General features: G+C 37.3%; 1 protein-coding gene across 4 annotated transcripts; it reads right to left on the minus strand.

The window, feature by feature from the left end:
• Window positions 1–222: 222 nt before the first annotated feature.
• On the minus strand, window positions 223–27,231 carry LOC131779866 (fibroblast growth factor receptor 2-like). 4 transcript variants are annotated; one of them, XM_066168429.1, is made up of 20 exons: window positions 27,048–27,231; window positions 26,521–26,862; window positions 22,444–22,707; window positions 16,650–16,768; window positions 15,757–15,821; window positions 15,346–15,482; window positions 13,603–13,632; window positions 12,672–12,701; window positions 11,658–11,780; window positions 10,396–10,417; window positions 8,690–8,726; window positions 8,241–8,544; window positions 7,785–7,895; window positions 7,498–7,688; window positions 4,781–4,903; window positions 4,533–4,603; window positions 3,655–3,695; window positions 3,340–3,436; window positions 2,136–2,235; window positions 223–878 (listed from the first exon to the last, which is right to left on the minus strand). In XM_066168429.1, exons 1-20 carry the CDS (start codon window positions 27,187–27,189, stop codon window positions 807–809), a joined length of 2,421 nt encoding a protein of 806 aa, XP_066024526.1. In that variant the 5' UTR covers window positions 27,190–27,231; the 3' UTR covers window positions 223–806. The 4 variants fall into 4 exon arrangements, 3 of the variants coding, with proteins under 3 accessions (XP_066024526.1, XP_066024525.1, XP_066024527.1); XM_066168428.1 differs by having other exon boundaries at window positions 11,658–11,786; XM_066168430.1 differs by lacking the exon at window positions 11,658–11,780.
• Window positions 27,232–27,291: the final 60 nt, after the last annotated feature.

The following is a 27,291-nucleotide window of genomic DNA, read 5'->3' on the forward strand; positions in this document are numbered from 1 at the left end:
CTTTGACTGCTCGGAGGTGAATAGTACTTCGCCTATCTCTTCCGTTTAAGCCATTCAACCCGCCCGAAAACCATTAATCATTTGCCTGGTCGTTCCTTAATGTAAGTACATTTCTCCTGAAAAAATTCTGTTCCAGGTTAATGCGGTAAACGTTCTAATTTTAGTGGATAGCAAATAGTTTCCATGTTGCATCTGTTCTCGAGCAGATCACAGACCACAAACAATATCATCATAATATTTATTTAAAGTTGATAGTCTCGATACTATATGCTTGTAGGATCGTGTATCGAACCAGTGAAAAAAAACTGACCGCATATTTCTAAAATATGAAATTTATGATTCATACCATTAAAAGACTTTTACCTAATTATAATTCTAGGTTCAAAAATGTTTGTAATTAACGTTAAAATCCATCCTAAATTATAAAAAACTTGATCGGGCTCTAAAATGTCTTTAAAAAATTTGTGGAATGATTTATCTTGATATGCTGACTGCCATTCAAGGATGAAAAATAGAGGTCAACAAACTCCTTAAGATTTACCAGCAGACAAAAGTTTATTTAAGAGTTTGAAGTCTTGTTTAAAAAACTGCCAAAACCTATCAAGGAATAATTTGGTATTTTGAGACTAGATCTAAGGAAACAAACAAAAACAAGTGCACAACGAACGTTCATTAAAGATGAGTCAACTTCAAAACCAGACTGAAGCAAGGCTGACAAAGCACCTGTAACCATACTCTAGAGACTGCTAAGAATATTTCGAACTAATATCCTGCCCCTATGATACGTTGTAATTAATTGTCTTCGTTCATTCCATAGGTAGGTCATCGACATTCGCATAAAGGTTGGTATCATACTCTCTCATGTTGATATAGGTGTCCTGAATACGAAAAAGAAAGAAAAATACGTTGACATTAGTGTGTGTCAATATGGTTCTAAGTTTGCCATATGGAAGAGGATGTAAAATTATAAAAAGTATGGTAATGATGATGATAATACTAATACTAATACGATGCATCGAGAAATTACTAAGTTCCGATCGGTTAAGATAAATGCAGTTTTCAGGTATTTCAATGCAGAAGAAGGTTAATACAGTGCAAAGAAGTAACAAACCAGACTGAACAATTACTTGAACTGTTTAGCGGGACTTAGAACGTTTTTGCGCCCGAAAGATGTGAAAATATCATTGTATATTATTGTTTTGATCGTACGCGGTTGTTTTGACTGAACTCACAAAGTCACTCACTCGCAAGGTTTGAATACACTCGATTGCAAAAACGTTGACACGCAACAAGCGTTTATAATGAACGATGAGACTCAGCAGTTTTAGGGGTCAAATGTAGATGATAACCATAAGAAAACGTTTTATCATGAGAAAAGATTCTTCCATGAATAATGAGAGAAGTAAATCACTGATTATGTATCTGTGCGAACATTTCCCATAAAGGTGTTGGGTCTTGTCGTTCGTGAATCAAGCTTATTAGGCGTCAACGTTTTTGCAATCGAGTGTAAATTATTTTTGCATTTGATGCGCGTGCTTTGCTTATGCATAATTATGATACGCTATCTTGTATTTTTTCACGTATATGATGAATGAATATGTAATCACATAATTTTTCTCGTGCAATTTTGAATAAATAAACACCTGTAAATTTTTTCAGAGACCACAAATTGCACGAACCCTACGGGCTCGTGCAATTTTGTTAGTCTTTGAAAAAATTCACCCATGCTTATTTATTCAAAATTGCAGTCATGTGATTACCTATACTAGTAATAATAACAATAATAAAAATAATAATAATAACAACAACAACAATGATAATACTTATAATAATAAATGTAACAAGTCACCCGTTTTAGAGAAGAAGATTCATTCCGCACAATTCAAATAGAGCACCTTGACGGGGCTTATTAGATAAGGGGAGGGTCACAAGGGGGAAATATGCGAGCTGTTAATTTCCTTTTGAATTATCGCCCAGATTTCGTGACTACCATATGCAACATGTATCTCTTTGGTGTAAATCCTAAGATATCTAAGTAGAAACATACACAGGCTTTCGAAACATATACATTTAAATGATAGTGCTACCCAATAATTTACTACTTCAGCCATAGAAAAACGCAATTTTTCACTTACATTTTTGTTTTTAGACATACGAGTGATAATGTCTTTAAGTGAAGGGAATGTCGGTCTGTCGTTTGGATTTTCCTGCCAGCACTGGGCCATAATCTGGTAACTAAAGACAAGTGATAAATATAACATCCACAATAATATTAATTATTACAACCATTTTGAAATGACTGGTGGTCCCTGTAATCTGATTGGCTCTAATTGATGCGATTTATTCACGAATCGCCCCATTTTTTGCTTTAAATCGCATCTTTTTCCAGCCAGTGAGGAGGCTACATTAAAAACAGAACAACCAATCAGATTTTTAAAGTAACCGATCAAATAGCAGTAAAATGAAAGACAAAGAGTATCATGTGGCAAATTTTGCAACTTTTGTTTCTCAACTCTTACTTTTTCCCCCCAAAAAATGGACATGAATTTAATTTCAGACCGGCTCAGTACGGCATCAATAAAACATTTGAACTGACCAAGTCCTGTATTTGGGCGATTTCAAAATGGATGTAATAAAGTGGTAATTGAACCTCGTGTCGTGCAATTTTGGTCTGAAATCATACTTGTGATTTCATATCGAACTCGCGCTGAGCGCTCGTTCGATTTTGAAATCACGCGTATGATTTCAGCCCAAATTGCACTCCACTCAGTGCAATTACCATTATGAATCATAGCTCCGGGACTTAGTTTTCGGATTTGGTTATATCTTGAGATCTCGCGATTTTGCTGTATAAACACAGACATCTATGACTTTTCGCTGCACAAGGTACTAACCCATTTTCAGGCATTGGCATTTTCAAAGCCTACTTGGTCAAATAAAACAAATTTCAAACTTTCGATTAAACATTTTTGAAGAATGTTTCGGCGTGACTCGTGCCATCATTAGTCCATTGTGTCATATCCGTTTAATTAGTTTTCACAAGTTACATTAAAAATTACGATATCAATTTCATTCAAATGACAATGTTAGAAATTACAGTACCAAACCTAAATACCAAACCATCAAACACCAAAACTTCCAAATGTTATATTTGCGCCCGCGCATGTCTCGTTTCCGGTTAACCTACTTTAATGGTACAGATGATGGCATAAGTCATACCAAAACATGCTGATTCAGCTGAACGCGGTCATAAATTAATAACAGGACTTTAAACACTTATACCTCTTATTGCTATTTGTGGTAACAAGGATTAAAAAACAACAGCAGCAGAACACTTACAGCTGTTCATCAACATGTTTAGGTTTTGGCATTCTGTATCCTTGCTGAAGTTTCTCTGCAATTTCGCGAGCGTTAATCGCGGGGTAAGGAGATCCACCTATGGACATAAAATGAACGCTTAAACTGAAGTAATGAGGCAAGAATAATATTCACACACGTAACTTTCTTGATATTCCAGGACTCATTGTCTTAGCACAAACCTCACTATATCATCCTCGTCAAAACTTACTTAAAAACTGCGGCAATTCTGTCCCTTCTTCCCCAGTCCATACAAAATAGTGCTTTGTTTTAACTATTAAAACTGTTCAGACGTACCTACAGTAAATATTTCGTACAGAACAACACCGAAACTCCACCTGCAAATGACAGAAAAGGAAAAACCAATGAAGTGCATGAGGCAGCGAAGCGATCTGAGTCAAGTAAAACATGATAATTCGCGATTTTAACTTTCTCGCTGCTTGGAAAATAGATTTATTTTAATCAGTGGCCCCGACATCATCGGCCAAGATCTATGATGGGATTATGCACGTAGCCTGAAGTCTTTAAAAATAAATATGAATAAATCAATATAAGAAAGAGGTTAAGTCTTTATACATTATTGTTTAAACATGGTTCAAGAATGAGCAACCAGCTTGGCTATCAACTTGAGTTCCAGCAAAGTATAGCTTTTTGTTACTACGCAGAAAATTCAAGCTCCCTGCTGAGATAAGTTCTCAAACGACACGAGTTTCAACATCAACTGATTTTCGTCAATCTTATTTGCCAGCATCCTTTAAGGCCGCTAGATAGTCTCCATAATCATTTCTTAAAAAGCAGGAGATTCAAATGACGACCAAAAAACGCATTATCTGGGAAGCTAAACAGGAAGAAGAACTAAGTTAGTAAGAGGTATGCTTGCGATGGTTAAAGGGATACCGGTAACTTTGAGCTCATTTCCTTTCGGAATACAGCATAAAATCTTTGTGATCCCGTTTGTGGTGGACGTTTGCTCGAGTCAAACCTAACTGCTAATCTTAACTTCACCTTAGCGAAATCTTTGTGACAAAATGAAAGTGGAAGTGAAAATAAAAAGATATTTCAATCTGCGTGCATTGTAGGACTTCTTAGAAATAAGAATGACCAAAATCCGGACCTGGAGTTGAGTCATACCCAGATGGCTATGTTTAGAGTATCTTAAAGGGGGGAATACTTACACATCACTTTGTGTTGTGTATTTTCCATAAACTAAACCCTCATAAGCGGTCCATTTTACTGGCAGACGGCCCTGTTCAAATTACGCAACGGAAATATTAAATTCACATCGATTTCTTCCTTCATTCAGACAAGAATTGGTGAACTTTGCAAAGTACGACATCCTAAGTACAGATTAATGTAAGAGCGAAAAACACTCTTCAAAATGGAGGCGAGTTAAAAGAGAAAAGGGAATAACTCAGTTTCCTACCCGACTTGTTTTGTTGTAGATATCATCCTGGTTAACATTCCTCGCCATTCCAAAGTCTGTCACCTTACACTTCTCTCCTTCACCAACAAGAACATTTCTGGCCGCTAAGTCACGGTGGATGATCTGACACATGGATGTAATGTAATTTAAAAAATGGAACCACTCAGAACAGGAAAATCGGTACGTTCTGAGTTCGGTCATCCAATTGTCAAAAACCAAAGACTTTCTCTAGTCGACGGTAGAGCTGGAAATTTACCATCTTTCCCATTAAATTTACTTTCACACGACACTTTTAACATGACTGATCCTAATAGTATGCGGAACGCTGTCATAAATGAACTTAACTTGTTCACCAAAGAGCTCTCTATGGGTCGGTAGTTTGCCAGCGTGGAGTCAGATCGAGGTCAAAATTTGGTATCCTTTGTTCGTATCGTCTAGTCATACTACGTGGAGCTACATATTTCTCATTTTCTGTCCTCCAAACCCCTCGTCATATCGTCGGAAGAATTTTCTGTTTCACGTGCTATCTTCATGGCGTGTCTAACGTCACTTCTTAAGTCACTCCACATTTCGTGTCGTCAAACGTGCGTGCCGTAACAGTCAACGGTAAGCACGTTTTTAATCGTGCGTTATATATCGTCTCTTTCTGGGAAAATTTCATTCAGCACTCTGAGTTCTCATTCAGCTAACGTTAATTGAAGAATGCCTTTTTGCTTTCCTCTTTTGAGTATTTGTGTGAATCAACTAAATGATTCTAAAAACAACTTCTGGCTTGAGCATAAGGCTTTTTTTCAATTGCAGTGTAACGCAACTCAACTTAAGAAAATCTTAATGTACAGTTCATACTGTATATTCAGAAATTCCTTTATGTCAACTTCTAACTTTCCATTAAGGATATCTTGAAATTCATCACCGGTTGTCAGCAAAAGCCAGCCCTTGGCTTCCACTTTGTTTTTGGATATCCAAAAAACTGCAGATGTCGGCCAAGCGCTTTAACTTGTGACTTGCATTTGGGTTTACCTCATCATATCAACTCCCTTGCATCAATGACCGAGGCTCGTATCTTAATGGTAAAGGAATGTTTTGGTTTGGTAATGCCTAGGATTTGTTTCATTGGATACAACAGATGGAGGTATTCAAAACAACATATTAATGTTACAGAAGGCTTTAAAACTGCCTTGTTTGTTGTTCAAATTTTGCGTGTTCTTGACCTGTGAATAGGAGGTACACATCACTGCTGTATTTTTCAAGTAATGAAATTAATATTTAGAGACCACCACAACGATCTCTCCTCACATACGATGAAAAAATATATATATATTCATCGGCCTGATTGTTGAAATTAAACCAGTTTCAGAGGCCATGTAGATTTTGGACCCCACCAAGCATGCATTGTGGAGAATTCTAGAACAGTTAACTATTAATGAAACTAGTTACATTGTTACTTTTATTTCGTTCTGTTCAGCTAGGTTGTGATACTATACTAGTTATAAATTTTACAATTTCACATATTCATTCCACCTTTTATCCTCACTAGTGAATACACATAGCTTAATTAGTTGCTTGCATTATTTTATCTCCAAAATGTTTTCTGTTTTCTTGCTTAATAACTCTTACAGTTCGAACTCTTGTCAGCGAGCAGAAATTCTGTTATTTTACTCGATCTTGTAAAACTGACCAAGCCATGGATAATCTCTACAACTTTGATGTAAAGGTCTGTTCCATGAAAATCAGATTGATCAAGTGGGCTAACTAGAGATTAAAAAAAAGATTGAACGACTCTCTAAACAAGGGGCATGGGATTTCTGGAACTTCATTGTCCCCTCTCAACAGGTGTCAAGTTTTGATTCAAATCTGAGAGGAAGGTTGTCAAAGCCATCTTGAAACAAGGATAGTTGCAAGTATATTCAAGGCAAAAATACATCATACAAGCAACGTAAGTACCTTTCCAAACGATTTAACATTGAATGCACAACGTTAGAAAATGATCCACCTGGTACAAAGCATAATCAATTTCATGGCTATCGTTACCGAGACAGCACACTTTCCAGCGTTCGAGTATCATTAGAAATGGCATTCTTAAATAAAGAATCGAAGTTAGTTGAAGAACTCAGCGTGCTGAAGGACATTTTCACAGAAAGAGACGATACACAACATGACGATTAAAAACGTGCTTACCACTGGTTACAAGCAGGGACTGCTACGATACGAATTACTTTTCGACGCCACGAAATGTAGAGCGACTCAAGAAGCGACGTTAAACACGCCACGAAGATAGCACGTGAAACAGAAACTTCGGACGAAATGACGAAGGGGTTCAGAGGAAAGGATATCCGAACTATAAAGCTCCGATCTAACTCCATACATTAGATGCAATGGTGTAGAGGAATTGGATTTCATTCTCAGTCTCACTCTTACGACGAAAGGAATAACATTTTCTTTAAAAGTTGTTTTTCCCTTTTTTTGGACTGGGGGAGGGGGGAGTGGGGAGTGAAATATGTACATGCCCGTCTGGGTTATTATTGTGCACAATAAATCAGCTCTAAAACGTGATAAACCAGGTAATTTCGCCATAATCCGAGAGATTGTGATTCATTAGCATCGGAGAGGTCACTCTCTACCTTTCCAACCACCTTTCCGAGCAACTTTTTGCTGTGACCTAACACTTTATCAGAATGGAAAACAAGGTGCTACACTGACACACGTTTCGTGAATACCTTGTTAGCAGAAAGGAAGTTCATTCCATCAGCAATCTGCAGGGAAAATTGCATCAGTTGTTCTGAAGTCAGGTTGGTCTCAGGTTTAACATCCGGATCTTTAAAGTATGTGTCATTTAGGCCGCGACTCTTTCTTAGGTAACCCAACAGATCACCGTAAGGTATGTATTCAATGAGAACAAGCAAAGGATCTGCAAAACAACCCTTTGTTTTAACATGAAACTTAATTAAAATTCAGATTTGACTGAACAAACGATGAAGTATTACCAATATCCTTCCTATTTTACCAGTTTTAGTGACGCATCCCATCAGTTTAATGACATGAGGATGAGGCCTTAGTTTCTTCATCAAATCCAGCTCTGACAGCAGATCTTTCCTGTCATTATCCGGGGCATTTTCTACCAAAAATATAGAAAATTAAAAACATTGCCATCACACATAAGCATGTGAGGTGGTGTATAAAAGTTAAGCCAGATGACGTCTCTTCTACTGATTCATTTTCACGTTTGAGACTTGCTGTAGTTGCATAGAATACTATGTGCTCAAACAAAATGTTCTCATACGAACGGGGAATACCACTCTTGAAGTACTCAACAAACTATTCCAATATAAGAAAGAGCCACTTTGCCTTTTATGTTTGGCCAAGTTCGCTTTTTTCCTAGTAAAATTATTGATTTATTGATAATCTGTCCAGTAATCACGATTTAAAAACTAGGTACTGACTACTTGTCTCCGCAACATACCTTTCAGCATCTTAACTGCCACAGTTGTTGCTCCCTTTATTCCATTAATATCTGATACGGTTGCCTTAGCAACTTGACAGAAAGCACCCTTTCCAATAACTCTCGAGATTTGAACATTTTCCCGTTTTACTTCCCATTTCTTGAACTTTGTTGTTATTCTCTTAATGGACATATACTCAGAGTTCATTTGATGTCTTCTGCTTGGTACTGCGTTTCTTGATGGCGACGATTGAATAACTAACGTTTCCTCGTTTCCGGAGATATTCACGTATGCTTCACTGGCTTGAACTGGGTTTCCTTGATCCTAAAAGCGAAGTGAAAACAAATAACCAGAACCAAATGCAGCGGTGATTGTAACGAAACACTTGACAACAAGTGATCACGAAGTCTGATAACAACAAGTCCCTTGAAGACTTCATCTCTTTCCATCGAGTATTCTCCATATTTACCTGATTATCCGTAGCATTTACATGATGATAACGGCAACTGAAAAAAAAAAAAAAAGATTGAACATAGTGTATATAACTATGGGCAGCATAGTGGTAGAACTTGATGCGGAGTCGTTTTTTTCTTAGAAGAAATAATAATACCCAGCGCAAATCAAAATAAAGGGCCAAAAAACCCAAACGAACTTGAAAAATTAATTTTAGCCGTAATGAAAACAACGCGAAGCGAGATAACAAGGCAATCAAGTCCATCGATAGTAACTAAGTGAAAAATGTACCTCGATGTAGATTACTTTCAATTCGAGTTAGCCAGGAAGTTCGAACTGACAGAAGTCGAGTGAGCGATTTCCACTGTAAAAACATATCCTAGAGAAGAGCTTCGCATCAAACAGAAGATGTTACTGCAACGCACCTTTTTTTGTGTTATGATGGCTCTGGCAGATTTCTCAAACTGAAGAACATTTGCATCTCGTTAATTTATGGTGTGTTGCAAAACTGATCTCAAGGTGCGTAATTGTTACACACCGCCTGTGTTTCTTTACACACATTGGTGTGTTTTCTTGAACCGTGAAATAAAACAGTGAAGAGGTGTGTCACCACATCACACCTTGATGTGTTACCACATCACACCTTGATGTGTTAGAGAACTCACAAGGTGTGCTATTGAAACACACCTTATTTAAGAGTTTACATTTTCAAATACTGAAAATATTGCACATGCTCCCTGAAAACTTTATGGCAGAATCTGATTTATCACATAAACTGCGGTGTTATAGAGGGATTTCCGGCCCTGAGAAAAGCCGAAACAACACACGTGAAAAAATATCGTATTTTTTCACGTGTTGATATAGCCAATCAGCTGCTGACTCGTCACTTGCCTTTGGCGTCACTCGGTCAGGTTGATGAATGAAAGGCAAAGCCTTCACGATTCTCAATACAAGTTGTTTATCGGAGCTTTAGCGAATTAGGGCGGCTAAAACATTAAAAAATCCGTATCGCTGACAGACAATGAGGTTCAAACTTCTAGAGGGAGAAAAAAACCAATATACTAAAAGAAAAACCGAAAATTACGTATTCGGTGGCTTTGGTGTTGGCATTTCTCTCGGCTGAGAATGAAAATCGACAAATGGAAGATTTGCCACTGGCCGATTTTGGCCGTTTACATGAAAGACTTCTTCTGTCGGTAAGAACAAAGTCAATGAATGAGAATTTTGTAAATTGGAAATTACGACTATTGTTGTTTTCGTGATCTTAATTCGACGCATTTTTCCATCTTAAGAGTTAGCGCCAACGCACTCTACGATTGTTATTCGGGGATTGTCGATTCATTTATTTTCATTCATTAATGAAGTCGGCATGGGCGCGTATAGATATGGAATTTCTCTTCGAGTGTTTAACCCGATAACTCACGAGTGAGTGCAGCGAACGAGTGAGATGTCGAGTTGAACACGAGAAAAGAAATTCCATATCTACAAGCAACCATGTATTGTTCTCTACTTCTTGTTCACAACAAACAATAAACCAATTCAATTTCAAATTTCTGCGCAAAAATGTTAACTTTTTTACTCAAATCCAACCTTCCGCGCTGTTTAAAATTATCTAATGAGCTCTCTCCGTCAGGAAGCATGCTCAGTAAAATGTTTCAAATATATGACTGTATCTCGAAAATACAAACACCATGATACAAACAGAATACTAACTGTACCTACCTCGCATTTTCAGTCGAAGGACCTACGAAACAAATGTACAGTGTTCAAAATTTATCCAAAACGAGTGTCCGTTAACGGAGAGTTGACTGTATTATTTTACTGCCAACGAAGAAATTGATCTAAAAGGCAAAACAACGTGGAAAGAAACGAAACTTAAGATAAAAAATTGCTTCAATGAAATTTGTCGGAACCATTCGGAGGACGCTCTTTGATGTGGTTCTACATGGTTTCCGTAGCTAACATTGCAGGTTTATTCTACCAAAAAAGGTAACTTTAAAATAGCCTAGCTTTTAAGAATCATGATTGATCAACGGCAGCGTCACTCTCCTAGGCTGAAAGTCTCAAAAAAAAAAAAGAAAAGAAAAAATTTCTCTCAAGGTGGAAACCGAAAATATCTGATCACTGCGGTCAAACAGTGGCTATCAACACGGCTTTTATATCGAGTGCGACGTATATTTATGCAGTTTACAAGGAAATTTCGAAGTTCCTAGGGCCAAGACTTAAATGCGTTGTGTTTCCAGACTTTCTTCAGCACTTTGAGCTGGTTCACACTCGCACACTTTTTAAACACTTAGCACGGTGGAGTGATAAATTCGCCCAAAAGCTCGGCCGTGCTGCAGTAGTTGTTGTTTGTCGTGTTCACGGTGTACTGGTAAACACCGGGGAAATGAGTGAAAAAAGGAAGAAACAGAACCACACAAGATATTCGCGACGATAAACGACCTACGTTTATCGCGGACAGTAGACTAGGAAGAACTGCAAAGGTAGAGAGAGGTTCTGTCCTATGCCTCCCGCCCCAAAACGAAGCGTCCGCGCTCAAAACAGTTGGGATTTTTCACAATGAAACAAGAACAAGATAACAAGATTAGAACTTTCTCCAAATACTTTTTTCACTTGTTTTACGTATTGAGTTACAAATTTAACCTTTTCTTCCTCACTTTACGATAGACACGCGTTTGGACGTCCACCATAGCATTTTCAGACTCTTGCGGATGCACAGTGTTTGACTGCTGTATTGAAAGTCTTTATTCCTTCTACAATGACGCAATTTGCAGAAATGCCGAGAGCGCGACCCAAAATATTTTTTATCGTAATCTTCAGAGCAGATTTTGCCACTGGTCGGAAACTAGAAAGCAGGGTGGACTTCCCCTGTCAACTTTAATTTTTGAATAATTTTCCAACACTTTCTTACGATTGGCTTTCATACTGACAATTAGGGATTACGGCAGAAGTAAAAGAGAAAATTAGATCAGGTGTCTCACCTTGCCTATTCTTCCCTCTCCAAATGACAAACACTAACACAATGATAATCACCAAAAGTAGAAATATTGTTATCGAGTAAATGGCGTGAAGCATAGTTTGCTTTTTCCGATCGTCACTTTGATCTGCACCTTGAGAAAAACCAACACGTGTGCAAACATTCATAGCTAGCCATACTAACCATTACATGGCTACAATAATACAACGCTTTATAGAGGCCCTTATCCTACGTACATTCAGAAGGGTGATGGAGTAACCCTGAATCTTCCTGTTATAATATTTATCTTTTTTTTTTCTCAAAGATTGGTCTTTTGAGTGAATTTCAACTTTATCTTGGACCGCAGCAACTTTTTAATCTCACCCAAGAGAATCTCTTGATCATCAGAAAAGTATTTTTTGGCCAAACTTGACCACTCCTGTTCACTTCTTCCACTCTTAATGCGGAAGAAAAACTCTTATTGTCATGACACTCGTGGATAAATATTCAACGTCATACATAACAAATATTCACATAGCAGTTCTAGACTAATCTATGTGTGGGCAGTATCGTTTTACATTTAAACAAACTCGCCTAAACGTGGAAAGAAAGAAGAATACATAAGGTTTGCATTCCTGAGTTAATTCTAATGCTGATTTAGCTGAAAAGTTGAACTTCACAAGAACAATTACCCTCCAGGGTTTGCTCTGATATTTTATGTTCCACATTATTTCTGTGAAGTTTATTGGTTAGCCTTTATTTTCCTTTGTCAGACCCCGTTTTCCTAGATCGCTCGCAAAAACACTGGTCATAGATTGTTGTCTTCAAACCATACCATACTTTGATACTGAGAAAAATAACAATCATCAACTTTTCCGTTACTTCGCTGAGCGTGTCGCAGGTTTTTGTAAAAGGTAGGGTGGACCAATTGAACTAATCAGCAGGGAGCTAAACTCATATCACAAGTCCTTTGGAAAATCTTGTTTCGGGTACAATTGCAAAGTTAGAGACTTTGAAAGTAAAGGAAATTCCCTCTCACCTGATGCCGCACTGCTTGTTAAGGGAACAGCTGGAAAGGAATAATAAATGTTTAGGCATTAAAAATGAATTAAACAACACAAAAAAGATGAGATTATTAACAAACGCTTTCGTCAAAAGTTGCTTCAAGTATTTAAAGAAAGCGACAAAACTTTTAAGTCTATAATACATGTTTCGACAGAAACTTCTGTCATCTTCAGTTAATTAATGTACAAAGCGTTGGAGTTGAATTTATGTAGTAAGTAGAACAATGCTAATTTTGATAAATGGTGACAACAAGGAAAGAGATAAAACGTGAAGGATAGTTTTAGATTTACATGGTGTAATTGTTGATTCAATGGTGGTTGTTTTTTTCTTAATATTAATAGCCTCTTTTATCTTGAGTTGGAAACCGGTAGAGGCATGATCCAATTATGGAAGCTATCTGCTAAACACAAAGTGCGACAATGTTTCAAGTAAAATTGAAAAACGACGATTTTAACAATTAAAATTTTAATTGATTTGAATTGCTTCTCCCCTGTGCCCGTAATGCTTACAAAGGGATGGAAAAGAGAAAGTAATCATCAGAGATATTTGCATAGTACAAAGGAAACAACAAGTTAAATCACGAGATAAGAAGTTCTTTAAGAGACCATAGCTTTGGCAAGAAGCAAACAGCTGTGGTGAGGGTAGCTTCATCTGAGAAAAGAGGACAAAAGACACGAGTTTGTCTGGCACTTTCACAGTGCCCTTTGTTAAGGGTACAGATGGAAACACTTATTGAATATACATGTATTTAGGCAAGTATTGGTACGTCAAAATCAAGGTTACGAGCATGAGAAATAGCGATTTATAATAAAGATATTGATGAATACGATAATTTCTGTTGTAAGCAGGCCATTTCTAACGGTTTAAAAGTTATTTAATTTCAAAATAAAAAATTTCTCTCTCACCTGTTGACGTAACGTTTGTGAAGGGGCCAGCTGGAAAAAGATTAAGCAATCACTAAACATATTTGCAAGGCACAAAGGATAAAGTATTATTAAATTACGAGATTAGTATTTCTTGTAATAATTATATCTTCAGAATAAAGTAAACAATTTTAGTAAAGGTAGTTTAACTTAGAAAACAGAGAACAATAAACGTTTTTCATGTACATTTGCAGCACACTATATAAAGGATACATATACATGTACCTAAACAAGTATTGGCATGTTAAATAAATAGAAATACCAGAAGTTCTCTTGGGCGAATACTTGTTTTAATATGTTTTATGTCGAAAGTTGAAGTAGCTTTTCTGCAACCTCAGCGAACGTGCAAGTGATCTCTGCATTAAGTCTGATAAATATGTAAGTTACTAATATCTACATGGTAAGCAGGACCTCACAAGCGTAGTTATGGATTTGATTTATTGATAATGTTTCTCTTGAGTAGCGAAGCCAAACATCGATAGATATTATTACAAATGAAAGATAAAATTTGCATTTACGCGCAGTGCGTGAAAATAACACCAAAAAATTATTCGACAATAGAAAACAAAATTATTTGCAAACCCTTTTGCAGAAAAGAAGATCGACGGTTATAATCACTGAGTTAATTGATTAGAAAATTGATGGAATTTTCTCTCTCACCTGTGGCTGTAAAGTTTGTAAAGGGAACCGAAGATGCAAAAGAATAAGCAATGATTAAACAAATTTTTATGAAACCCGATAAAATATTGAACTACGAAATTATACTTTCTTGAAATAAAAAAAAAAATTCCGCAGAGGCAAAAACAGTTGCTTAAGGCACTTGCAGCTTAGAAAACAGAATAAAAAGTTTTGCCTCGCATCTTTACGCTACTCTCTTTACGCGCGTAGATAAGGGACCAATGCAAGTGAATTTCAATATTGAATATACACGAATCGGCATTTTAGAGAGAAAGCAACGCACATGAAAAATAATGATTTATCTTAGAGATATTGATGAAATTTTAGAATTTCTCTTGTTGCGAATACAAGATATCTTCAACGCATACAGTAAAAGTATCATTGATATTGTCACATGAGAGGTTACCAATTTCGTAATGGAAATAATCATGATAACTTTTCCACTTTTTTTTCTAAGAAAATTACCAAGATTGAACTCAATTTTTCTTTGGAAGAATAGTGTTCGCACAACACCTTGATAAATTTATTGTTTCAGAAGTCAGAGCAGTTCTTCTGTAACCTCAGTGACTATGCAAGTGAATTTCAGTCGGACATAAATGTGGGTCACTGATAACTACTATACATTAACTCGGCCTATGCCGGTCCCAAGCGTGGACGGAGGAGGGTTGGACAAGAGGCTGAAAACTACAACATAGATATCCTTGAAATAAGTGAAGCCTGTTGGAGAAGAACAATGAAAAGGTAGCTAGTTTTAGATCTCACCATACTCTATTTGGTAGAGAAGATGACTATTAAGGACGTCTCTCACAAGCGAGCAAGCCGAGCATGCGAAAAAAAATTCTCAACACTCGAAGAAAATATATGCATCCATGCGAGTAATATAATAAAACATCCTTTACACACTTGAATGTGTGTAACCCACTTTGCTTGAAAAACCCCCTAGTTTTGACAAAAGATCATCTACAAACAGTACAGGGTTATGAAGTAAGTTTGTAATTTCCCACAACGGCAAAATAGAATCTAGTTGTCATGTAGCACAGGCCTTACTTGGATTCAAATCAAGTTCACGGCTCACTGTGAATGACCCAAGACTTCCATCTTTGATTTCATCTTCCAGTGGTTTCAAAGGATCAAGAACAGATTTTTCAAACTTGAGCTCTACTTCAGCAACAACACTACCAGATCTATAACCAGGAAAAAACTCACTATTAAAAGTTTTTTTTGCATAATAGCAAATGGTTAATACTAACTCATCTTGGCCATTAATGTCATTCTACTGAAAATTAATTTTCCAAAAACTAAACATGATGGATATAACCTAAAAATGTTTGAACATATGTCGATCAACTTTATACTGTAACTAAATCCTGAAATAATAGCTGAGGGCCATTTCCCTTTTCTAAAAATATTACTTCACATATGCCTATACTGGGCACTCTTTTGAATCTTGACACTTACCTGAAATCAACAAGACCCACTGTGTACAGTTGTTTTCCAGGATTTTTTGTGTAAACAGAAGAAATCTTAAACAATTATAAGAACGACAGTCATTTTACAAGCTAAAAATGCTTAAATGTACAATTTAAATGTTCACGCAGAGCGAGAAAGCCTTGATCTCATCTGCTCATACAAGTATATAGTTTTAGGCTCACAGCACTTCTCCAATTATATGAGTAACATTTACAAATTTCTAATGTAAACCTACTCCTTTAATCTATAATAAATTCAAGGCTATTGGGATCTGATCTATGAATGTCATCAGACATGAATAGAGGACAAGAGAAAAATCAAATCGAAAAACTCAAAGATTCATTCCATGTGACCCTGCTTTGGAAGTAATGAAAGTGTACAGGTATCCTATTGTGGCAGTTGAAAACAGTATCTCTTCTCACATTTTACTTAACTATCAAATGTAAGAAACCAAAAATTGAAATCCAAGTGTCTAAATTTAGTTTAAGTTAGCTGCCTTTGCCTTAAAAGAAGAGCATCAAGTTTACTAGTTCCCACAGGTTTGTTGGCTAATTTATTACAACACAAAAGTCTGCTTTCCTCAGTTGTAACTCAAACATCCTTGTAACTCATAGTCATGGAAAACTCTTTACTGAATGCTGAATGAAGAGCAGAACTATGAAAAGAATCTACAGAGATTATTGCGGACATCTTAAATGGATAAAAAGGATGCTAATAAGTCAGCCAGTACTGGAAGAGAGGAATAAAACAAGACCTTTTTATACTCAAACATCAATAATTTGCTAATCACCACTCTATTGTGAACAGATAGATATAGGGGGGTTTCTCCTCCTGATATGGTTACCAAATGTCCTTAATAAATGCCACACTAGGATACTTACTTCTGATAAAAACTTTGACTCCAATGTTTTGAACTCAATTGACTCTCTGTTATTAAAGGCTGAAGTCCAAACTTCAATCTGTAATGTTATTCCAATGCTCCTAATTAAACAATCATTACCTAAAGAGTGATGAACAAAAATTAGCATGCATTAAACAATATTATTAGTCAAACATTATTGACCATTGCGGATATTGAACATATTGCATGGTCACCCTGGCAATAAAGTATCTTCATGCCAAAAAAAAAACTATTGCATGTTTTGAAAGCAGGTGGAATTGCTGTTTTTCATTGAACTTCACGCTTTGACCTCAAGGTAAGTCATAAATAGAAAACAATTGGATTTTCAGTTCGCCCTTTGAGATGGGTTTAAACTGCAACTTAATTAACATTGGCTTCATGCAAAGGCAGGAGTAACCCAGCTAAAATGTTATGCGGGATATAGGCGGGATCCCGGCAATCCCACCCAGGATCCCAGGTGGGAATGGCGGGATCCCACCTTAGGCGGTGGGATCCCACCTTTCCCACCTGGGATGAAAATTTGATCCCACCTGGGATCCCGCATTTAATGCGGGATTCCTGCGTCCCACTCGGGATCTTAGGTGGGATTTCTGCATCCCACCCGGGAGTTTAGGCGGGACTTATGCACTCTACCTGGGATCCTAGTCAGGATTTACATATCCCACCTACGAAAATATTGTTTTGCTGTTTTTATTCTCACAAAACATTTTTGTGAGAGTTCCAATACTTATGGATAATCAATACACTCCGCAAATATTTGGCATGCGGACAAGACAGATGTGGTCACTGTTCCCTTCGTGAAAATACACCTTTTAAATGACTTCTTCAATTTGCTTTATTTGAAACTCTGATCTGAAAATATTTTTAAAACAAGACTTCTTAGTAGTGAGAAGTACAAACCGAGTTTCTTTTCGTAACTTAATTTCTTAAATGTCCCAATGACTGGACCTCCTAAAAAATATTACTTTATATTTTTGGTGCAAAATACAAGTCCTACTTTCAAATGAAAAGTGTAAGTCACAGTTCAATAATTACAGCTCTAAAGTCTACTTGTTGTTCTTCTCTGTGGTTCTTCTCTGTGTCAGCGATAAACAAAATTGTTCCTGTTAAAATTTTACTTTTAGTATAAAATGACAACCTTGTATCTTCGTTCTCTCCACCCCCTTTCCAAGCTCGGGAACGCTTCGGACTGTGCATAACCATTTGTAGACAAGAATTCCAGTGCACCTCTGTAATCGCATGTAGTTGCTTTTGTCTCTCGTGCAAATGTTGGTGTCAGGTTGTGTCGCCCCATTGCCTTGTCGCCCCAGGTTACGTCGCCCCAACTGAAGTTACGTCGCCCCAACATCGGAGTTGTGTCGCCCCAACATCAAAGTTGCGTCGCCCAAACGCGTAACTTCGCTTATCAAGTAAAAGTTTGTAAGATTCTCCGATCGATTTACGCGAACGATCGACTTATAACATAAACATAACACTGCTGTAAGAATTATCGATCGATCGAAGGAAAAGTTTGTTAGTCGATGTACTCGATGTAACTCGAGCGAGCGGCTTGTAAAAAGTAACTTCACGCGAACGATCGACTTATAACATAAACAACACTGCTGTAAGATTTATCGATCGATCGAAGGAAAAGTTTGCAAGATTATTACGATGTAACTCGATGTAACTTGAGCGAGCGGCTTGTAAAAAGTAACTTCGCTTATGAAGTAAGTTTGTAATATATTCATCGATCGATTAACGGCGTTGAAATCGACTGGCTGTGTGCTGCATGCGCCGAGTTGACATCTGAGCCAGAGTACGACTCAGTTGCAGTCCCCGACTCACCTCCGCCATCACCAGCACCAGCAACAGCATCACCTACGTCAGTGTCACCCACAGCACCTTCACCTACATCTCCGCCTCTGCCAGCGTTACCGACTGCAGCGTCCTCCGTAGCGGTAGAGCTATCGCTTGATGACCCAGACCCTGCCGAGATTGTCCAGCAGCCGCATCAGCTTACATTCACAATCGTTGACGATGCCACGTTGAAGAGGAAACGAAAGCTGGTCGACAACGACGGCTACACATACAACGTTAAGAGGCAGTGTGTTGGCGCTACGCATTGGCAGTGCACAGTGCGGCCGAAGGTAAATATCTTTTTTCCTTAAAACGAACAGAAAACGAATAACGTTTCTGTTGAATTGCCATCTAATTGATTCTATATCTCTTTTTTGTTTTATTAGATCAACCCCTGTAGAGCAACTGTTATTGAACGTAGTGGCCAGTTCATCACTGGCGGACAGCAGCACAACCACAACGGGCAGGTTGGCGCTGAGGTTGCAGCGAAGATTGTGTACGTGAGGAGGCAGAGGTCGAGTACTTTAAACCCGCATCCGCCATAGTAAACCAGGTCCTACTGAAAGAGCTTCCCGATGTTCCATGTCCGGGTCTACCGAAACCAGCGCATCTGGCCAGAAACGCGAACTGCCTTCGTCAGAAACTCCGCCCCACAGAACCGCGTGACCTTGAGTTCGAGTTGGAACTGGCGCACGTCCCCGACAACTTCTTCAGGAATGATGTTAGAGCAAGTAAAATGAATGTTAACACTATATATTAGCACATACAAAACTAAATAAGTTATTCAACAAACTTAAAGGTTATTCGAGAAACAGTTAGTAATTGATTTTAACTTAACATCACCACACCAAATCTTTCAAACGGACTGGAACAGTATTGTGATCATTATTCAGCAGCTTACAGTAATTTAATTATGGCATGCGTTTGCTGAATAGATTAACCTAGTTATTATTTCGAAAACCACCCGTTTTCTATTGTTTTTACAGTTTCACAACACAAAATCTTTTAAACGGACTGGAGCAGTGTTGTAATCATTATACGGCAGTTTACAGTAGGTTAATTATGGCATTCGTTTTCTTACTAGGTTGGTGGACGCCGTCATTTGATTTTCGCGACACGACACCAACTCGACCTACTCAACAGAGCAAAAAGCTGGTACGTGGATGCGACCTTTAAGCTGTGCCGTCAGCCGTTAACCCAGCTGTTAACAGTCAACGCCTTCGTAAAGGCAGATGACTACGTCAAGCAGGTGCCGTTGGTGTTTGTCCTTATGTCGGGCAAACGGAAGCGTGATTACAGAGCTGTTTTCCGAGAGCTGCTAGAGCTGTTACCATCCCCAGCGCTACGACAAGTCACGCTAGACTTCGAGTGTGCAGTATGGAAGGTACTTCGACAGCTACCCGTGTACTTACTTATCGACCTGCTCTACAAAGAAGCCAAACTAACTTCCCTGAATGTGCGTATGGTCTCAGAAAAGAAACTTCGACGAGTTCAGCGGCGCAGATATCGTCAAATCCAGGCTAAGGTATTTTCACTGTGGGGACAATATGAAGAGGGCGACAAGACGGCGAGACAACTTCTCAAGGCTTGTTCATTACTTGTTGGGCCGAGAGGCGCTTAAAACAATGCGTTAAGTTAGTTATAGAAAGTGATAGAATACGTCATTGTTCGAGTTTTGCTTTGTAAGTAAGGCGTTAAGATTAGGATCAAAGATTTAGCTAATTGTAAGAATTTGAGTTTTGCAGAGAGTAAGGCGTTAAGAGAAAACAATACATTAGGATCTGAGATATTTGATTCTAAGTGTTAAGCAAAAGATTTTAATTCGTGAACAGATTTTAAGTCTAGCTATTTGTAAGAATTTGACTTTTGTTGCGAGCAAGGCGTAAAGAGAGAAAAAAACCTTACGATGAAAGATATCTTATTCCTTGGTGTTCAACAAAAGATTTTAATTCGCTAGTGAACAAATTTCAATTGTAGTTATTTGTAAGAACTTGACTATTGTTACGAGTAAGGCGTAAAGAGAGAAAATTAAATTAGGATCTAAGATATTTTATTCTTAAGTTTTAAACAAAAGTAAATGCATTAAGTATAAATACCTGTTGTTAGTGGAAAATAGTCCTTAGTTACTAATAAACGTGATGTTGGAAGTAAATGTTGTGTTCTTTTCTGTGTGAATTTCCCGGGTCAGCCATAAAGGACAAACGAATACAATTACCTACGTAATCAATAAAGAATGTTATCAGCAGCGCGCGGGGAACTGGGTACTATAATCCTATCGCTATCGGTCGAGGTCGGTTGAGACACTCCAACTTTACGCTTGTTTTGTGAAGTTTTTTGATTGCCCTTTCCTCTACTAAAGCACCTTTTGATATAAAAACACGAATGAAAGGTTAGTTAATGTTACATGACTTCATTTTAAGCATGCTTTACATCAAACTATTGAAATAAAATCCTGAAGTAAGCCGAAATGTTCGAAGTAGATTTATCATCTTCGCAGTACACAGGTGCATTTTGAAAGAACGACAAGCGAGTCAGCTAAAGTTAATACTTTACTTCGATGGGGCGACATAATTTTGATGTTTTCTCTGTTATGAGACGCACTTGACTCTATTGGCACCACTGCTATAGTTCAGTGGAAAGACCGACTGAGGAATCGAGATGGCTAGCTGTGTTGGAACGTGTTGCTATATTTATCACATATATTCTGTGTATTCATGTACTGTTTGAAACATTTATGATCAACAGCTTGGGTAAGATAATGGGATCCCATTGGAGGTGTCAGTATGTTCTATAGCTTGTTGGAAAGTTTTGGACCCTCAGTGGATTGATGGGGTCTATAGCTTACCTAGAAAATTTTATCCTCTTAATTTGAAGGATTAGGTTACAAAAGGAATTGATAAGATATCCTATCTGGTACATTTCATAAATCTGTGGTCTCCAGTGTTAAACCGGATCCCGCAAAGGATTTTTCTGAAAGTGGGAAGCCATCTGAAATTTTATGCAGGGTCTAAACTAGATATGATTTCCCAGGTGGGAAACTATCTGAAATTTGAGGCAGGATCCTAAGAGGGATTGGTGGGATTCTAGGTTTAATCCCGCCCAGGATGTGCTTTCCCAGGTGGGATGCTATAAGGAATTCAAGGCGGGATCCCATGTGGGATTCCATGTGGGATCCCATGTGGGATGTTCCATAATCCCAGGTGGGATCCCATGTGGGATCTCATGCGGGATGTTCCATAATCCCAGGTGGGATCCCACCTTATATTTTTATCTGGGAAGGAAAAATATTGTGCCCAGCAAACTTGCCTCTCTCAGTAACCTACAACATGCAAATCAGTTTATCATTATATTACAAATCAAAAAGAAAGTAGCATCTCAAATTGTGACTGGCTGGTGGCCAAAGCCACTGAAAATGGACTTTTGGCAATAAGACTTTCAATACCAGTTGCCACTTTTATTCATTTAATTATTTGTTTTTTTCTCTTTATAACCATCTTATATCTTCAACTGGTGACTTTTTTATGAGTTGAAGAATGTTCTGAAGTGAACATTTTTCGAACCCTACTTGTTTGGCCATCAAATTGTTCCATGCAATTAGCCATTAAAAGAAGGCTTGTCGACCAATAATTCCCGCCCACATAACAAAGCTAGCTTTGATCTCTGTTAAAGTAAGTGCATAAATACTGAAAAAAACAAAACTATTTCACAGAGACAGACACCTTTATGCTTGGCACTAAGACAATCTAACAAAAATACTGTATTGACATCTCAACAGGAGAGAAAGTAACTACTTTTTCTCTATATTCTGCTAATTCAGTGCCATTGTGTCATTTTGCAGTTAAACATGAATCATAACACCATTGTGTCTGTCTAAAATCAAACCATAAACAATTTAAAAATGTATTGCTGTAATCAGATAAACAGGACAGACTACTTACATCTTATGCCAACAATACTGACACTAGTGACATTATCTCCATATCCATTACTAGCTGTACATCTGTACGATCCTACATCCTCCAACTTCACGTCGAACAAATAAAGCTGATAACCTGTCACATAAAACCTATCCACAGGAATGCCATCTTTTGTCCAAGAAATATTGGGAAGAGGGTCTCCAGATGCATTGCAGGTCAAAGTATGGTTTTCTCCGATGGCAAGTAAAGGCTTTGCCTCTGGTGGGTCAGTAATTTCTGGAGGAACTGTGAAATAACAATTAAAGATAAATACATTGTATCTAGATTTTGCGATATCATCACAGTTATTACATAATATAATATTTTAATTACAATTACAATTGCTTCTCAAAGGGATTATAAATATTAACATAATATTGTGAAATAACAGGGAAGCAAAGATTATAACAACTAAGATAGCCCTAATGAATCACTATATCAGTTACTTGAGTGAGACACTTTACTCTAGCTTGCAGTGTTTCTCTTTACCAAAAAGAGTGTATTGGCACCAGTAAACTCTCCTGAGAAACCTGAAGACTAGGGGTGATCCTGTAATATTGACTGCCACCCTCTCCACCATATATCAATTGCTTTTCCTGCCATGTCCTTGTCATGAAAGAATAAAAGTTCAGAAGCTCTATAACCACCATTCTGAATTCAGTTTGCGATTTATTTTTGTTGTCTTGCTATTGATTTTGCAAAGCAAAACAGTTGTTAAGGTAAACTCATTCTGGGGAAGGAATATCATAAAAATTATGGAAGTGAGGGCCAACTCAGAGGCTTTCAAACAGATAGTTATTTGACTGTTTGATTTAATCAAGGGTCATCAAATCAATAGCTCTCAAATGATTCCAGCTAAGTTCAAAGTTTCTTAGTAGTAATGTAAGAGAAGGAAAAAAGGAAAAGTTTGCTTTGGCGAACATATAATCTCAGTGGAAACCTATCATAGAACTTCATGTCTATATTAAAAAAAGTCAGCCTCTGTAAAATATTTCTGTTCTCACATGTCTGAAGTGTTACTAACGACATCAATCTATGCACATTTTTATGACTAGCTTGTCTTAAATGAGCCAAATTCAATATTGCAATGGTATCAATAAAGTCACTTGTTTATTGCTCGGTTATCAAAATGCTATGAGATGTTTTGTAATTGGACACCTTCGTCAAATCTCATAAATTCTACAATTTTGACACATAAGATTGGTGGTGATTACACTTGTATCACTAACTCAAGTTGACAGTTATCAACAGTGGACTATTCCAGGTAGATTTTGACACATCCTTTTACTAAATATACTCATGAAAGGTATGTTCAAGACTAGAAACTAGCTAGGTAACTATTGTATCACAGGGAAAACAAAATCTAACAGGTGTATACACATGTACTGTACATGCGTTGCATGACTCTTGTTACTGCTACATGTTTCCACTCTTGAATTGTGAAATGAAATGCTCTAATATTTAAATACAGGGCATCAAATTGTAACTAATACAGGTGCCAATGCCACTAAAGTTTCACTTTGGCGACGAAATTCTGAAAATTAGTTGCCACATTGGGGAGTAGAATGCTTCATCATAATCTTACCTAGAGATATAGTGAATTAAAAAGATTTGTAAAGATAAATCCACAGCAAACTTCCTTGTTAAGTTTGTTTCCAAAACGCAGCACATGCATCTCAATCGACAACTTAGCCCACATGTGGCTGCTCTGTTTCACCTTTGGAGGGGGGGGGAGGGTGCAGCTACATTAAAACCAACAATAACTAGATGCCATCTTGGATTTAGCTGGAACGTTGTATATCATCCATCCAAGATTCCACTTTGTAGCACATTAAAAATATTTTTTGGAGGGTCTATCTATAATGCTGACAGCATAAAAAAAGGTTTTGTTTGTCTTTAAAAATGGTAACCAACTTTTCTTGAATTAGCTACCACTTTGAAAAATTTAGGAGCCAAGTGGCTATCAGAAAAAAAAAATTAATTTCACGTCCTGAAATACAAAGTTTGATTCTGAAATAAATCATCATTCTCCAGTAACAAATACAGATGTTTCTTCCAGTTTCTGAGACATCTCATTAGTATTTTTTTGTGCTTGTTTCTCCCAAGATGATCCATTTATTAGTGCAATGGAAACCTGTTGTGAGGCTGGAACTGGTATAAGTTTAGATAAAGTAAAGCACTTCTTTTGCTACATCATTCCAAAGTAAATACAATTTCTTATCAAGATTTCTGAGTGAGAATATATTTTTCCTTTATCTTCATCTGTGCAGACCATTAAATCTCACCTACAAAAGTTAAACGTGGCCCAAATGAATACAACAGCCTTAGCATGAATGGAATTTTTCTCTTTCTCCTCTCAGGATGACAAAAACCTTGACCCTTCACTTGGAATAGCAATGACCCCATGGATGATGAACGGCTCACTACATCAATTTAGGTTGCTGGTGTTTATAGGTGGTGGCAATTAATGGTTATTCTTACACAAAGCCACATCAACTACTGTTATTGATTTTTTACTGTCAGTTTCATCAAAATATTGCTTGAACGTTTTTTTGGCTGTTCTCTCAAGACATAAAAGTGTTTAAAAGAGATCATTTTCTTAACAACATCTTTGACTTCTTCCTGGACATATATAGCTAGTTTTACCTTTAAAGCACTTAGAACACTATTTCTTGACAGCAACAGAATCCAGAAGTCCCTCTCTTGTAAAGGATATAATTGACCTTCATGTACAGATCTTTTGCAAAAGCCTGTATGTTTTGTTTAATATTGTAAGAAAAAAAAAGCTGTCCTTCCTAAAATGCCCCTATGTCTGTCTTCTGTCAATTTCCATATAATGCATGTGAGAGTTTTTTTGGTTTTTTTTTTTTTTTCCACTTTTTGCTCTAGAAAGGCAGATAACAACCTCCTGGTAAAGCTTTAGTCAAAAGAGAGAGAGAGAGCCCTGAAAAATGACAAGAATGGCCGGAGCATAAATTATCTCCATATTGAATCTTGATTACCTCAAAAGCGAGACCAAAATAATTTATGAATAGAGGGGTAAGTTTCTAGAGTAACTGTGTTGCTGCATCAGCAACAACAACAACAAGCTTTATTACCAAATTGAGAAGTTAAACTTAATTTACACACATTATATATTAATACAAAAAAAGGTAACATTTACTCAGAATAACTGAAAAGCTAATCTAGCTGAGTAAAAGTAAATAATGTTTAAATATAGGACATAGGTTGGCACTAAAGCTTGAGCAAAGCAAATTATTGGTCAAAAAAAAAAAGGGGGACAAAAAGAAATTAATAACTATAAGATAAAGAAAAAGAAAAAGAAGAGACCAGTTGAAAACTCATGAACAGTAAGCCTGTAAGATGTTTAATTTGACTTTGTTTTTAAATGTTTTTAGGTGTTTAATGCTTTCGTCAAGGTGATTCCAAACTTTTACAGCTGCAGAAATCTGTACAAGGGGATCTGAACAAGATAATTTGGTTTCTTTCAACTATGCTGATAAATTGGCCACCGTAAAGAGACTCTACATGCAACGTTTCAAGGGTTAGCTATTTGTCAGAGCGAATAGCTTGTAGCCTCAAAATCACGCTAAAGGTTATCAAGAAGTCTTTATCTGCCTGAATTGCTGCACTACGAACATTTTTTGCGCGCCTGAGTGATATTGATAACACAGAACACATTTACATATAACCCAAGCGAAAGCTGAATTATTAATCTTTGTCAAAGAAACAAGTTAAAGCAGCAGAAAACTAAAAGGTAACTTAACGACCAATTCATAAGAATTCCAGCATTGCTTGGACTACATAAAAGGATGGCTCTATTGATCGCCGCTAAAATGCAACAAGAAACTCGAGGCACTAAAAGTGCAACTGTGCTTAATCGAAAGACGTACGGTGTAGTGATAATTTGAGTTTCTGTGTACATTATGACATTTCTCTACCGAAAATTTAAACCTTGTAGTTTCCAATAAAAAAAACTCGCATTTCACGCAGACTGAGAGATGGCTGTTGATATAAGACAAATTGTATCAAAGCAACTCATGAAACAGCTTCACTTACCGACCACATTAATAGAAACTGCGTGTGTCTCTACCTGTCTGGCACCAGAATCCAGCAAAATGATAGAGTAGGTGTATTCCTCATTTCTCTCCACGTTCTTCAGTGTTAGTGTTGCTTCAAGCGAGGCATCGAATTCATTTGTGTTGCTCGGGTTGAACGCATTCCCATCCCTGCTCGATGATATTTGTGTAATTTTTTCACCAGTTTTCTGTCTCCAAAACTGAACGAAATACTGACTTGGCGCATCAGAATACCGCCACACAAGTGTGACTCGGCTGCTGTTTACTCCAAGCACCACAGTAGTGGGATTGGAAGGTTTCTGGCTGATTCTGAATGCGGACTCTGAAGAAGGAAAACAGAAAACATTATATTAAACATCAACACATCAGACGTAACTTCAATAACTTCTAATTTCATGTGCATGAATATTTAAGGATGTTTTTAGACGTGTGGTATTATTTTAATAGCTTTATCTCTAATTGCGAACAAAACTAGAATCTCTATAATCGTAACTCGATGAACATTACCTGACTTCTGAATTCCGGAACAGAATAAAAGTGTGACTAGAACCATTCGAAAAACACAATTAAGAGAAAGATCCATTATCCTTTCACAAGCCCAAATTGGTTGAGATAATTTTTTTCCGCATTCTATCAAAGAAACATTCATGGAGTGTCTGATGTGACATGACTCCCAGAATCCTTCTCTTTCTTTCCCAATGAAAATACCGCGGTTACGGTTGGTAACATGTCTCCAAAAATATGGGAGACT

The sequence above is a fragment of the Pocillopora verrucosa genome, chromosome 6 (assembly GCF_036669915.1).
Source record: "Pocillopora verrucosa isolate sample1 chromosome 6, ASM3666991v2, whole genome shotgun sequence".
Lineage (NCBI taxonomy): Eukaryota > Metazoa > Cnidaria > Anthozoa > Scleractinia > Pocilloporidae > Pocillopora > Pocillopora verrucosa.

Coding starts and splice junctions, on each gene's coding strand:
- LOC131779866 (XM_066168428.1), bottom strand. CDS start 27,189: ATGAATGTTTCTTTGATAGAATGCGGAAAAAAATTATCTCAACCAATT. Junction 4,904..7,497: donor ACTTCCTTTCTGCTAACAAG/GTATTCACGAAA, acceptor TCCATGTGTCAG/ATCATCCACCGTGACTTAGC. Junction 879..2,135: donor GTATGTCTAAAAACAAAAAT/GTAAGTGAAAAA, acceptor TTTCGTATTCAG/GACACCTATATCAACATGAG.